This window comes from Gymnogyps californianus, chromosome Z (genome assembly GCF_018139145.2).
Source record: "Gymnogyps californianus isolate 813 chromosome Z, ASM1813914v2, whole genome shotgun sequence".
Lineage (NCBI taxonomy): Eukaryota > Metazoa > Chordata > Aves > Accipitriformes > Cathartidae > Gymnogyps > Gymnogyps californianus.
Window position 1 is genome coordinate 49,104,077 of NC_059500.1, and position 14,692 is coordinate 49,118,768.

At 38.1% G+C, this 14,692-nt stretch overlaps 1 protein-coding gene across 2 annotated transcripts in view; it reads left to right on the forward strand.

The window, feature by feature from the left end:
- Positions 1 to 14,692, forward strand: part of BNC2 (basonuclin 2) — a 327,802-nt gene that overhangs the window by 223,493 nt on the left and 89,617 nt on the right. For both annotated transcript variants that reach the window (XM_050913068.1, XM_050913069.1), the window contains one exon: positions 5,847 to 6,082. In XM_050913068.1, the coding sequence (XP_050769025.1) occupies positions 5,847 to 6,082 (236 nt within the window). The remainder of the gene's footprint in view (positions 1 to 5,846; positions 6,083 to 14,692) is intronic.

Consider the following 14,692-nt stretch of genomic DNA (forward strand, 5'->3'; position numbering starts at 1 on the left):
GCCATTAATAATACTGTATCTGTTTTACCATATTCGACATGCTGTTGTTGCACAGTATTATGGAATCTTTTTATGTTGATATTGTATATTTAATCTGTCTGCCAATTTCAGTTTCTCTTGCTGCAGAAAGTGGCATGGTTATTTAGGAAAAAAAATGCCTGGGAAGCTCTCTGTTATTGTCTAGACACAGATTACAAAAAATTTCATTTTCCTGTTAACCCTTGACCAAATCTAGTAATCTGGGAAGATGGTGATGTTTATAAAATTCTGTATTGTCATGTGTATGTGTGTATGCACTCCAACTGAATCCCTCTTTGGTAAGTTAGAGAACTGGCTAGAGAGCATGCAAGAAAATCTAGAGTGGGACTATTGCAGAGCCCAAATTTAAAACTGAAATGGAATGAGATCCATAATGACCTGTACATTGCAACCTACTGACTCTTCTCTGTGGTATTCTGAGATACACAGCCAGGCAAATCACTGAGAGAAAGGGTTTCACTAGACCTTTTCATCCCTCTCTAGGATACATAAATATTTATCTAGGATCCGGAAATTAGCAAGAGGTATGTGTATTTACAACTCCAATTGCATTAAAACTAGGATATTTAAAATTCTTTTATATTCAGTAAAGGCAAAATGTCATGCTTTTATTGTAGCTATTCAAAAAACAACATGAGACCTCTAAAGTACACAACTCATCACTGCATACTTGTATTTCTTTTGCTTAACAAGAATGGAATCCACTCAGAAGCATGGCTTTCAATTTGGTTGATCTTGTCCACTGCACGTTGGGAAGGAAAGGGTCTAAGGTCAATGAGTAAATTTGCATAGCTGAGCCTATGAACTGGCCACGGTATAGATGAAATGAAAGATTTTGTCTTTATTTTCTGTCTTTTGATAAATTGAACAAGTATTTGAGCCTTATTTTAATGTATCTTTTGTACTTATTTTCTTTTGAATTACACAGGGTCCCAAAACTCCAGTAAAATATAAATGGTGAAGTAGATTTCCCCTCCCTATTTTACTACATTTGAAAAAAAAAAACACCCACAAATGGAACATAAAAGTTTGTTCATTGATTTGTTACAAATAGGTCCAAAGTTTTTTGCTGGAATTTTGCATAAGCAGAATACTGCAGGCTATAATGTGAAGATTGACATTGTATCAATTTCAAAGTTCTCTTTACAATTCAGATTATATTGAGCAGAGTCTCTGTAAAATCTGGGGGATTTTGTTCACTATTCAAGAAGGTAAAGAATGGATAAGACAACATGAGGACATTCAGGCTTGACATTAGGAAGCATTTCTTTACTGAGAGGGTGGTCAAACAGTGGAACAGCCTTCCTAGAGAGGTAGTCGATGCCCCAAGCCTGTCAGTGTTTAAGAGGCATTTGGACAATGCCCTTAATAACATGCTTAAACTTTTGGCCAGCCCTGAAGTTGTCAGGCAGTTGGACTAGATGATCGTTGTAGGTCCTTTCCAACTGAAATGTTCTAAATTATCTAAATGATTATGATGCATACTTGATACTTCAGAGTTAGGTAGGAAAAACAGTACTGAAAGGTTCCTAATTCCTATACTAATTATCCAATTAGTCATTTTTGGATGTTGAGGGCAATCTTCTGTAACATCTTCTACTTCTTTATTATCCTGTTTTGCCCCCCCTTTTAGTAGTTAAAATTTCTGAAACAAGTACTTGAAATTTAGAATTCACCATGGAAATATTACGCGGCTGTATGTTACAGTAAAACACAAGGGCCTTTTTAGCCTGTTCCACAAAAATTTTGATTACTGAGCAAGTATGTGATTTTAAGATTCATTAGATCTCTTCTTCCTCTATCAGTGAACAGCTTTCCACTGACACTGAGGTAAAGAATATCAGACTATCGGGGCAGTGCTAAGAATTGAATTGGGCTGTTAAAAGGTACCTTCTTTATTTAACCACCTAGCCGAACCCATTGTAGTCATGTTTTCGGAAAAGATTGTGCAGGTTATGACCAAAGAGTCAGAAACATGTTAAGACTTTTCTGGGTGAACTTTTGAGCCCACTGAAAGTGTAAGAAGTATGAGTAATACCTCATGCTACACCAGGAAGGGACTTTTAATGTGTGGTTTATGATGTTCAGTCACTGCTATCTTCTTAATAAGGACACATCTGTTTATGTCATTTTTCAGGTATGATAAAGCTCATTCTTTATATAGCATGTTTCATCTTGAAGTCTCCTAAGCACTTATGAAATCATACACTGTCAACAATTTCCTTAGCAATCTTTTTTAAAGAAACAAGATAATTTTTATAAATTACAAATTATAGTGAAAAGTTTCATACTCCTGCCAAGTGCAAGGGGTTTCAATAGTCAATGATCCGAAAGAATTTCAGATGCTTACCATACTATTATTTTTCATATGGGTGCAAGTGCAGTTCCTTTCTCTTCATGAACAACTTTTTCCTTTTTTTTTTTGTCTGTAGCATGAGGCCTGTCTTTAGTTTGCAAATGTTCTTACACACCCATGCAAAAATATATGCTTTGTTTTGTTATAAATTACACATTTCAGTGCATATCCTGACTTGTACTTCAAAAGGATAAAATTCACTGCTTATTTGTTTATTACATAATGTGCAGAATAAGGCCACAAATCAAAATTAGAGATAATTTCACTGTCACTTGGAATGTTAATCCAACACCGGACTAACTATTATTTGTGTGTGCGTGTGTTTTGAGGAGCGAATGTCTATAGATAATATTGCTTGAACACATATTTTGCAGATAAATGGAATAGTACAGGGTATCTTGTGAAAATTTCTGTCTGCTGGTCAGAGTGTGCTTAGTAATTTAAAAGGACCTTTTTTATTTCTTTTTTCACTTCTATTCCATCTCTGCCTTTCCAAAGCTATTTTCCTCAGAGTGGTCACATTACATGAAGTGAGTAAATGTCCACAGAATTTTGTAATCTCATTCTAGCTATTAGTTTTATAATCCACCCAATAGGTAAAGACGTCTTACAGTCATTCTGACTTGGGCCAAAGTAGAATCATGACCTTAAAATCTTCTGCAAGCCAAGTCTTCTTTAGCTGGAAGAACTTGCTTTTCCTCACTGCAGGCATAAGGTTTACTGTTAAGTAAAGAGAAACGAAAACAAATATTAAGATATATTAGAAATACAGTATGATGCAGTGATTAAAAAGCATTGAGTATTCAGAAAATACTCATTCAGGTCTTGACTCTAGTCTGAATTTGTATAAACTTGGAGAAGCCAGTTAACCTCTTTGGACCCTATTCTCATTCTGTAAGACTGAAGGTGGAAAGCTCAACGTGATCCAGATCTGCTTAATTATTTTGATAGTCTGGTAGAATGTGTTACATCTATTAACACTAGTATTATTTACAGCATTCTTATTGCAAGTAATAGTAGTATTTTTTTAAAAAAATTAATATTTTCCTTTATTTTACTCCTTCCAAATGGTTGCTCTGCCCCCCAGGTACGCATATATACATATCAGCACACATACAGCACAGCCTGCACAGTAACAAAATCAATTTTCTGGGCTTTTCTAGCTGAGTACTCCGATGACACATCTGTTATGGTAGTGGCAAAATAACCATGTTACAAAAATATCATACATAAAACAGGCAAAAAAAAATGTAGGAAAGTATTTGACCTCTTTAAGCTTCAATCAAATCCCATTCATTAGACCGTGTAAATAAATCAGTCCCACATCATGAAGCCTGTATAGCTGAAGTACTTTGGAAGAAGAGCTTTTGGAAGAAAAATCCCACCCTTCACATTCTGCAGTATAAATGTCCTGTGGAGAGACAGAGGACTGCAGTCCCTAGGCTTGCCAATTCCTTATCTTTTTTGAACATTAAATTAATATTTAAAGCTATTTATTCAAAGTTGACTTAACCACTAGAATAGGAAAGATCAGACAAATCAGTTGCAAGAAATGAAGTATGAGGAAACCAGAACTCTTTGACAAAGTATTCCTTGGAGTAAACGTGTTGAATGAAGCCAGCGAGTAAATGATAAGGGCCTTTGCGCTCTGGATGTAAGAAAGCAATTTATCAAGAGTACATGAACTCTCCAGTGACCATAAACCAAGAAAAAACCAAAGTACAGGAGAAGAAGTCCCTATAAAATTATTTTAAATGCTTAGAAAGTTTTGTTTAAAAAAAGCAGTGAGAAGCATATGTGTTGCAACATGGTCCATAAAATGGAAACAAAATTAAATTTAAACATTGATATTCAGTAAAGTGCGTGATATCATATGCAATTCCATCATATTTAACTTCACAAGGGGATAAGAATTACCTTCATCCTGCAAACCTCCCCTCCCCTCATCTCTAAATTATTCACGTCACAGTGAATAACATGAAATTCACACAGAAGGGTAAAACAAACTAGCCAGCTCAAGTAGCAGTGATAGAATTTATGGTTACTCAGGGGACTAATTTTTAACATGTTCAAAAGGCTGGGGTTTAGTGTGTATCTGTTTTCTTTATTCCCCTAGAGGTTAAGTCTCAAACCTTTAACAGTCCCAATCAATTCTACATAGCTTCAGTCTTGGTCATCAGGTAATCATGAATTTTCTGTAATTTCTTTTGAATTTATGAGTATTGTAGTCTCTGGGGCTCAGCTGAGCACCCTTCTGCTGTAGGAATTAAAGTTAATTGTGACCTTTGGAAACTAGGCCTGTTTCGAACTGTATCTGTGAAAAAGAATCACTCAGTGATGAGTGGTGTCCCTCAGGGGTCGATATTGGGACCGGTACTGTTTAATATCTTCATCAGTGACATAGACAGTGGGATGGAGCACACCCTCAGCAAATTTGCAGATGACACCAAGTTGAGTGGTGTGATTGACATGCCTGAGGGACAGGATGCCATCCAGAGGGACCTGGACAAGCTCAAGAAGTGTGCCCATGTGAACCTCATGAGGTTCAACAAGTCCAAGTGCAAGGTCCTGCACCTGGGTCAGGGCAACCCTCATATCAATACAGGCTGGGGGATGAGGGGATTGAGAGCAGCCCTGCGGAGAAGGACTTGGGGGTACTGGTGGTTGAAAAGCTGGACATGAGCTGGCAATGTGTGCTCGCAGCCCAGAAAGCCAACCATATCCTGGGCTGCACCAAAAGAAGCACGGCCAGCAGGTCGAGGGAGGTGATTCTACCCCTCTACTCCACTCTGGTGAGACCCCAGCTGGAGTGCTGTGTCCAGCTCTGGAGTCCTCAATACAGGAAAGACACGAACCTGTTGGAGCACGTCCAGAGGAGGGCCACAAAAATGATCAGAAGGCTGGAACACTTCTTCTGTGAGGACAGGCTGAGAGAGTTAGGGTTGTTCAGCCTGGAGAAGAGAAGGCTCTGGGGAGGCCTTTCAATACTTAAATGGGTCTTACAAGAAAGATGGGGACAGACTTTTTAGCAGGGCCTGTTGTGATAGGACAAGGGGTAATGGTTTTGAACTAAAAGAGGGTGGATTTAGACTAGATATATGGAAGAAATTCTTTTATGAGGAGGGTGGTGAAACACTGGAACAGGTTGCCCAGAGAGGTTGTAGATGCCCCATCCCTGGAAACGTTCAAGGTCAGGTTGGTCGGGGCTCTGAGCAACCTGATCTAGTTGAAGATGTCCATGCTTATTGCAGGGGGGTTAGACTAGATGACCTTTAAAGGTCCCTTCCAACCCAAACCATTCTGTGATTCTATGATTCTGTGAATTGTCGAGGTGGTATTTCTCTGGAAAATAAGTACATCTGCCAAATTCTATGTGTTTAGATAATTCTTTGGGATTATTTTCTTGTCTTTCCTTTAGCTCTTCTCTTATACTTAACCCCTTTTCTTTCAGCCTTGGACAAGCTTAGTACTCAGCACCTCTACCACCCAACCCAAGTGGAGATTGTGCAGTCCAACGTTGTGTTTGACATCAGCAGCCTGATGCTCTACGGTACTCAGGCTGTGCCTGTGAGACTGAAGATATTACTTGACCGACTCTTCAGTGTACTGAAGCAAGAGGAGGTGTTGCATATTCTGCATGGCTTAGGCTGGACACTTCGAGACTATGTTCGAGGCTACATCCTTCAGGTAGGAAATAAAGCAAAGCATGTTTCCAAACCCAGTTAACTGGATTTTTTTTTGTACAGATGTAGTGACCATGCACCCAAAGAGGTAGAAGGATATGAAGTAAATTTAGCGTGGCATATTGAAGACTAATGACAGTGTTGGCAAAGTAAAATATTCAATTTTTCCTAAGCTAAAAAAATGCAGATTCCTTCGTACCATAGTATTTATTTGTACTTGCTTACGCTTATTGTAGGAAATACCTTAAATACTGCAAATACTGAGGTTAGCTAGCTGCAAGCCTGATTTGGTCATCAAAGGCAACTGGCAAGTTTTCAAGGGCTACTGTTTGACTTACTTGAGAAACTAAGATCCAAGTCAGCAGCTCCTTCATCTTTTCTTTCCTTCTTTACCAAGATATCTAATAAGGGGTAGATGAAATGGGGGTTGTGATCATGGTTGTGTTGGGAAGTATCTTTACAGTGTAATGTATAAACAGGAAAATCCTGTTTATAAGGCCATTTTAAAAAGGTAGCTTGAAATAAAGTGTTACATGCAGATTGGTTAAGATAAGATAAGCAAACAAAACATAAAGTAAGTAAACAAAAAAATGGACAGGCTTGCTTTATGAGTATGGTCATGAATATGTATGGTTGCCTATCTGAAGAATTTCATCACCTGTTGGGTTCCAAAGTAAATTATTACATTTTATGAGACTTTCTGATTGCGAATCTAATACTACATGCTTCTGAGTTCTCTTAATTACTACTCACTTTGTGGGAGCTCTACATCATCTAGAAGTCATCTAGTTATTGAAGTGGACGCACCTGAAAAACTTTGAAAATTCTAGTTTCTGATTTATTTCTTTACTTTCTTAGGCAATGATAGCATGCTTGGCACTATACAGAAAATATGGGAATCTTTATTCCTGCTCAGAGGAATTCTGACCTTATTTTTTAATTCCTCTTCAATTTTCTGTCCTTCATGTGAAAGAAGAAAATTAGCCTTATGTAACTCTATGGAAACCTTCATATTCTGTGTTCTTAAATATTTTCTTAAAAGCTCTATACACAGATTTTTGCAGAAAAGTGTCCTGAATTGTAGAACAGTCCTAGAGAAAGAGTAATAAAAAGGTTATTACTTTAATAATGAGATTCTGTTATTCTTATTAGGATATATACAGAATGGAGCTCTTTAATTTTTTTAGGATTCTCTCAGGCATCTATTTTGTAAAAGCTAAATGTTACACATGTTCAAATACAATAGAATCCATTTTTTCCGTTACCAGTCTAAAACTTACATGTAAGTGTGTATATCCATGATATTTATATAGTAGATATCTATAGATGTTTATATGATATATATGTATGGATATGTATATAGAGATATTAGATATTATATATAATTTAGATAGATATATGATAGATATCTAGAGATATGTACTGTAATGGCATTATGTGCATATTGCATCATATTTTAGATTCCTGGATTCTGAATGCTACTGATCAAGAAGGCTGAAGAAATATGATTTACAAGGGAATACACGTAAAAACATGCATCCTTTCTAAGAATAATGTTAGAAAATTGCTGTTTACTAAATGTGATTAATAGTTAGACGTAGTATATTACAAGTATAGAATGTAATTCAGTGTCCCTTACAGAAAAAAGACTGACTGAATCAGTAGCTTTCTTGTTTTAAAGGTCGTAGAATCAGGCTTGTATTGATTTTGTTTTAATTATCTGTTGGAATAATCTTAATATATGCAAGAATGGCTTGTAATATAATTACATAGAGGTTTATACAGAGTGAGATTGTGACCTATGCATCTCAGTGGTGTAAAGGCCTATAATACACCATTAGGTCAGAGTTCAGTTTATCTGGCTAAAACTCAATCACATTGTAGCCCTCAAGGCATGAATTTTACCATTACTACATTCAACAACAGTATATTGAATATTATGTCAGTTAAAGGAGAACAATTATCAATGAAAGTTAAGAGCAGCTGTTACAGTCTTGCCACATATTGACTTGGTTAGTGCTCAGCTGTGGATTGTGTTAGTAGGTGAATGAAGACCTACAATAGATGTAGTCGAGCCTGCCTGTTAGTTTAGCTCTCTAATTTCAAAGAACCACAGACTGGTCGAGGTTGGAAGGGAGGTCATCTTGTCCAACCCCCCTGCTCAAGCAGGGTCTTCTAGAGCTGGTTGCCCAGGACCATGTCCAGATGGCTTTTGAATATCTCCAAGGGTGGAGACTCCACAACCTCTCTGGGCAAAAAATGCATTTTGTTTCCATTAAAGCTAGGAAGCTCCGTATACAGCAGAAAGGGAAACTGCTTCGTAAAACAGATATGAAGAGAAATCTTAGGAAAATTAATCAAATCTATGATAATAAAAAAGTCTTGTTTAAAAAGTAACTTTATTGCAACTATCTGATAAAAAGGAGAAAAGGGGCATGCAGGGAAATTTGAAAGGAAATGTGTAGTAACACTAGCACAGTAAAAGTGCATACAGATGAGAACTACAGGTAATGTCTCCTTCGAGCAAAAGTTGTTGTTCCATGAAGCTCATCATTATAGTTAGACCTCTTCACAGAATTGTTTGAGGCTTTCAAACTCAGCTTTTCCACAGAAAAAGCTTCTGACAAAATGGCATGAGCCTCCTATGGGAGAACCAAAACTATCAAGTACCAAAAGAAATAATCCAGAATATCTCAGAGCTATGGGATTGTTGGTAGGCTGTCATGCAGTGAATTCAGGAACATCTGACTCTCAGTCTGGAAGTATAGTTCTTTTTAACTTGTCTGTGCAAACCTGTCTAAGTTATAACCTAGTCCAGTCCATGCTGGTAAGTTTAGCATACATTCATACATACTCATTGTACATCAAATACATAAATATATATATATATCTAGGAAAAGGTTTAAACTTGCTATAATGCTGTAGTTAGAGAAGCGTAAACCAGTAAACTAGCTTGTTTGTCTCTAATCTAGTAAAAATAATATTTTAAACTTGTAGCTTGATGAAATGATGGATATTACTGTTTGGTGTGGAGGAAAAAAAAAAAGGAAGGTTAATAGCTTTGGGAACACTTGCTTAGAAATACAGAACTTATTTGGAACATACAGACTCTGTACCCTAAGTCCCTTCTGCAAGGACTAAGAGGAGTACCAGAACAGGGGAAGGGAATGGTTGTGACAGATTCCAGAATACTTAATTCTGGTTCAAGTTCCAGTGTTCACCAATTAATGACAGTGCAAAAGATTTGTAAAGCTGGTACAAAATTGGAGTTTCATGCCTTGGGAAGGTCTGAGACATCAACCTGTGCTGAATTTCCCTTGAATCATGATGGAAGTGTTAAAATATTTTAACATTTTCCCTAAATGGGGCGGGGGGGGGGGTGTTAGGGGAAAAAAAGAAAATAAATCTTAGGGTAGATGTATCCACTCAAAATCAATTATTTTAGTATTGCCAGATATTTTCTTTTCTGTTCAAGATCCATAATGAACCCCTTTTTCTCACAAAAAAAGAAAATACTTTTTCTTGGTAACTTTTGAGAAAAACCTCACTGTTTGCTCCACTTGAGAAACAACAGAAAAACAGTGCCTCTCTCTAGTTGTGTATTACTGCTGCAAGGTGGGTGGGATTATTTGTAATACTCTTATTTTGACTAATAATGTTTCTAAATAGCAAATTAAAAAGCAGTGGGCAGAGAAAAATGCAGTATTTATTGCTTCATTCAGTGGATGCATTAATGGAGCACAGGAAGCAAAGGAACCCTGAAGCCAGCGGAGGTAATGTGATACACTGCCTTTCACATTTGGGCATAGTCACAACATTGCCAGTTAACGGCTGAAAGGCATTAAGACCTGGCAAGCTTTCTCTGGCCTCTGTGCAATAAACCTAGTTTCTGGTGAATAGATACCTATCTCTGAAATGTCAGTGAATGACAATTTGGTCTGCAGTCTCATCAGATTGCTCACAGGATTAATGTTTTAGAGGAGGAGTTGTTCTCTCATCTTTAGAAGTGATCCTCGAAAAAAACCTTACTGCATAGGGAAACTTTCTGGACTGTGTCTGCTCCATAGGCATCCAGAGCGCTTCAGTTTCTAGCCTTGTTTATCTGGTACCTATCTCAAGGAACTAAGTTACTGTATTTGGTGTGGAGCTGTTAGTGAGCCTGTAGGTTTTCTCTTTGGGAACAGCCAACACAACAACTGTCTTTACATGACGACAAATGATTCTGTCAACAACAGTAGCTGTTTTGGGTTAGATTGTGCACCTGCTACTCAAAGAGATGTGATTAGTGGCTCTATTGATTTGGGTGAAGTTACTTTTGCTGTAAAGAACAGCTCAATTGTGAGTAAGTCTCAAGCCCTGGTTTGGTTCCAGCTGAGCTGAGTGAAGAGGTAACTTTGCCAGCTGTTCTCCTCTGCTCCACCACTGGAGAATACTTTATCCCACCCATTTGCTAGTGTAACTACATGTGTAATCGCTCCCTGGCCAGGTTCTCTCTAAACAAGCCAGGTTAGAAAAATCCTCCTGCTAAACATGTGCAAGTTAACTCTGATTATTCTGAGAGGAAAGGGCTAGAGAGCAATTATGCCACTAGCAGTGAACAGCTGGGGCACTCAGCTTTTACACTGGTCCAGCTGCAGACGACAGGACATGTGACCACAACTGAGGGGCCATAAACTGACTCTTTGCAAATAATGTTTCAGTGTTTTGAGTAACAGCTCAACACTTTTCGAACTCTTCTGTGACCGAATAGTTGTATTGTCTTAGTGTAAAAGAGGAAAATAAATATTACCTTTACAATACAAATAGGGAAGCAGAGGCACAGAACAGAACGTCGGCAGAATCAGGAAAAGGGGCTAGACCTAGGATTCCCATTCTTACCATTGTTCCCTCGAAAAAAGTATATTATAGTCAGTAGCTCATAGGCAATGTCTTGGCTGCCAGACTCTCTGGTGCCACTCACAGCTATGAGAAATTAAAAAAAAAAAAAAAATCCCCAAAATCAAAACTAAAGCCGGCTGGCAAAGGATGGGTATTTTATTGGCCCAAAAGGTGACTCACTTACAAAAGTTCATGCACCGGACAGTGCATGGGGAATCACTAATCCTAAATGAAGGTCTTTGCCGTGGCAATGTCAATGCTGAAAAATGATGACATTCAAAATTACTAGATATCATTTTATGCTTTGGGAAGACTGGAAATGGGAGTATGATGCTTTTCCTGCCTCTGTGGTTTCACTGTCAAGACTGCTAATTTTAAAAGTAAGAAAAAACCTCTGAAATTAATGACATCCTCTGCCACTGCTGACTTGGGCTTGTGTGTTTCTTTGCCCACAGATCGTCAGCACAATCCCTACTTTATGAATTTAGTTAACTCTTCATCTGATGACCAGGATGGACTGTGGTTTATTCTCCCATTGCTGTGTTGGTTCTGTAGGGCTAAAACAACTGTTGAGCAAGAACAACTGTTTCAGGCACTGAAGTCAGCTCAGAGTCAAGTCTCAGAATGTATACTTTATAGGCGGGGAAATGTAGACATTTTTTCAAAAGACAACATCCCATTAACTAAAACTCATTCAAATTGTGAAATACATACTGCAGGTTAAATTATTCAGTTCTGAGATTTTTGAAGAAAAATTGGTTATATGCATAGTCAAATTACATGCTCACATATATCGATGTTATATTTGACTGACAATTTCTCAAATTTTTGTAAAACATAGTTGCTCTTGGTGAAACGGGTTGTTTTCATTTGCTGTCCTAGTTTACCACAACTAGGTTGTTCATGCACACCATTCTTACATCCAGATTAGGTCACGAGATTTGTGGAGAGACCAAAGAAAGAAATTTGAGCATCTTTAATAATACCGTTCTGAATTTCTTTCCAGTTCTTTCTCTGAGTAATCCCTTAGCACCTTATCCCTTCTAAGCAGGTGAAATATTAACCATATGCACAGATGGAAATTGCTTTACTGTTCTTAAAATTAAATATTGCCCACCATTGGCTTGTCTGTGGAGGATTGCAGAAAAGTGTGGGTTCTGGTTCTGTTGCAATCATCTGACCTTTTTTAGAGACTTTAGAGTCTTAGCTTTCCCGTCTGTACTCATTTGCCTCCTTTTAACATGTTTGAACTTTTGCTACAGAGCCCAAGTGCAAGGGCTATTTAATTAAACAGCTTGTCAAACAGCCTCCATTGCTTAAACTTAAGGAACATTAGAAAGAAAACAAACAAACAGCAGCTCTGAGGATACCAGCTTTTCCAAGGTAGACAAGTGGTATCAGGTCATTGCAGTGATGATATCATACATTCAGTTCAATGTAGTCTGCTATCTATAATCACAAGTCACGTGAAGTTTCTGTCAGGTTTTTTTTTCCCAAGTGCCATCAGTTGATTTACTGTTTTTTTCATTCATAACAAGAACACCTTTAATGTGGTGATATGCTATATTATTTGTGATAAAGAAAATTAAGAGAAATAGGCAATCAAATTATGATATGGATCGGGAAAAAAAAATTTAGCCTTCCACCCCAGCGAAAGTTTGATGACAATTATGCACCAATAATATAAAAAAAAAGGCTTTTTTTATGTGAAGGTTGTGCATTTGTTTAATTGATATTGCTTCTCATTCCTCATTGGTCTGTTTGTCAATCTCTTAATACTTTGCACTTGTTTAGCTGTGACCACTGGAGGATTTCCATGCATTTTAAGAAGCAGTCACTTACTCAGTCTTTCCATGTCTCTATGAGTATTACGCCCTTTTTATGTATAGTAAAACTGATGCAGATAAAGGTTAAGAAGTTTATCTGGTAAAGACTGTAACAAAGCCAAAGTACAACCAAAGTCTTTCACATGCAAGCTTGTATTTCCCATAATAACTGCCACTCACATTTAATTACTTGATAATGAAGAGAGTTATCCTTGTACAGCTTTATTTACTTTTTTCAGCTTTGCTAGATACAATTCTATCTTGTGTTTTCTTTTCCTCCTTGTAATTATTGTTAACACTCATATGTGTTCTTTTGTTCCAACATTATTTTTCAACAGTGGCCCTCAGAGCGACCAAGCTCAAAGCTGGGTAACATTTATCCAGACTTCTACTCTCCCAGTACAGATGGGATTTAAATCTGGGTCTCTTTAGTATGTACCCTGCCTATTTCTTGTTCTCTGTGCTGGTCTGTTTCCTCCTCCCTCTCTTTCCACTCCAAATTACTGATTCCGTTGTCATTGCCTCCCATTCCCCCCCCCTCCTTTTTTTCTTGCTTATCTTCCCTTCTTCAGCCTCACCTCAGTTTCACTGGCCCTCCTTCTCTGATTTTGCCTCTTTAGCACAGAGAGATGAAAAGGATCTGTTAGATGATGTGTCCTTCTCCTGAGTTTTCCGTTCATCCCACAGCATCACTGAATGCTAATATTTGCAGCTGTGATCATCTGGAAGAGTTTCTCTTCTCCCACGTGAGTCAGTTTAGCATGACTCCCCTGCACTTCTGTGGAACAGAGATTCTCTGCTATGCCCCTTGCTCTTTTGTATTCATCTTAGCTGTACTAAGCTAGGAGTGACTATCCTATCTCTACTCTAAACAGAGGGTGGAAAAAGCTCGGATAAACCTTTAAGGACTGAAAAGGGAGATAGGAAACAGAGCACAACTGCTGAGCTACAGGGAGTTGTGTGTTTGAGCAAAGTAGTGCCACTTGTTCTACAGTGTGAAGTGCTTTCAGGTTTTCTCTGTATCTGCACTAACTTGCCTAACATCTCCCTGCTGCTTTTGATGCCGTACCTCTAATAGTAATACTACCAATCACATTAATGCTACATGACTCTATTTATCATGACCGTTACCACTTGAAGTGGGAAAAAATAAAAATAAAGTCCAAAGAGTTTGATGGCACTTCTGAATGCCACCAGGACAAGTTATGTGACAACAGATGTCTCAGTAACATGCAAAGATCATTTGGATTTTCACAATATGTGCAGCTGGAGAGCTGTGCTATTGCTGCTCTGTGTCTTGCATCTTGCAAGGGTAATGAAGCAGAGGGCTGTATAACCCCTGGTGATCAACAGCAGTATACATGATGCTAGTTCTTAATGACTACTATGAAATAGTCAACCTTTATAACCATAGTGTTTCACATGGCTCAGAAATGCAAATATGGCCTTTTTAATGGCAAACATTTTTGGCTGTCGGAGACCAAAGGAAAAAAAAGAGAGACTTTTGTGTAGCTGTGTTTCTCCTACCTGGAATGTGTACTGTTTACAGTACTGGGAGTGAGAAGCCGTGATCCCACTGACTGACATAGTTTCACACAGCTGGGCACAGCTACTGGGATGCAGAGCATGGAAATGGCTGTTACTGAAGGTCTGTCAGGCATATGCCAGGACCATGTGTGCTTGCTTTTTAAAATGGAGCTGAAAATCCCTTCACCTGCCAAGGCTTGAGTTCATGGTCCTGTGTTTCTCTTGTGATAGTTGATGAAATCACAAATACCTAAAGCAGAGTGAGGGATGAAGGAGGTGGGAGAAATAGTTCACTCCCTAGGCTGTTTTAGGTGTGAGTGATGCCATCAAGCATTGCAGGAGTAACAGAGCCCTGAACTTGGGTCTTGGCACGTAAGCCAAGG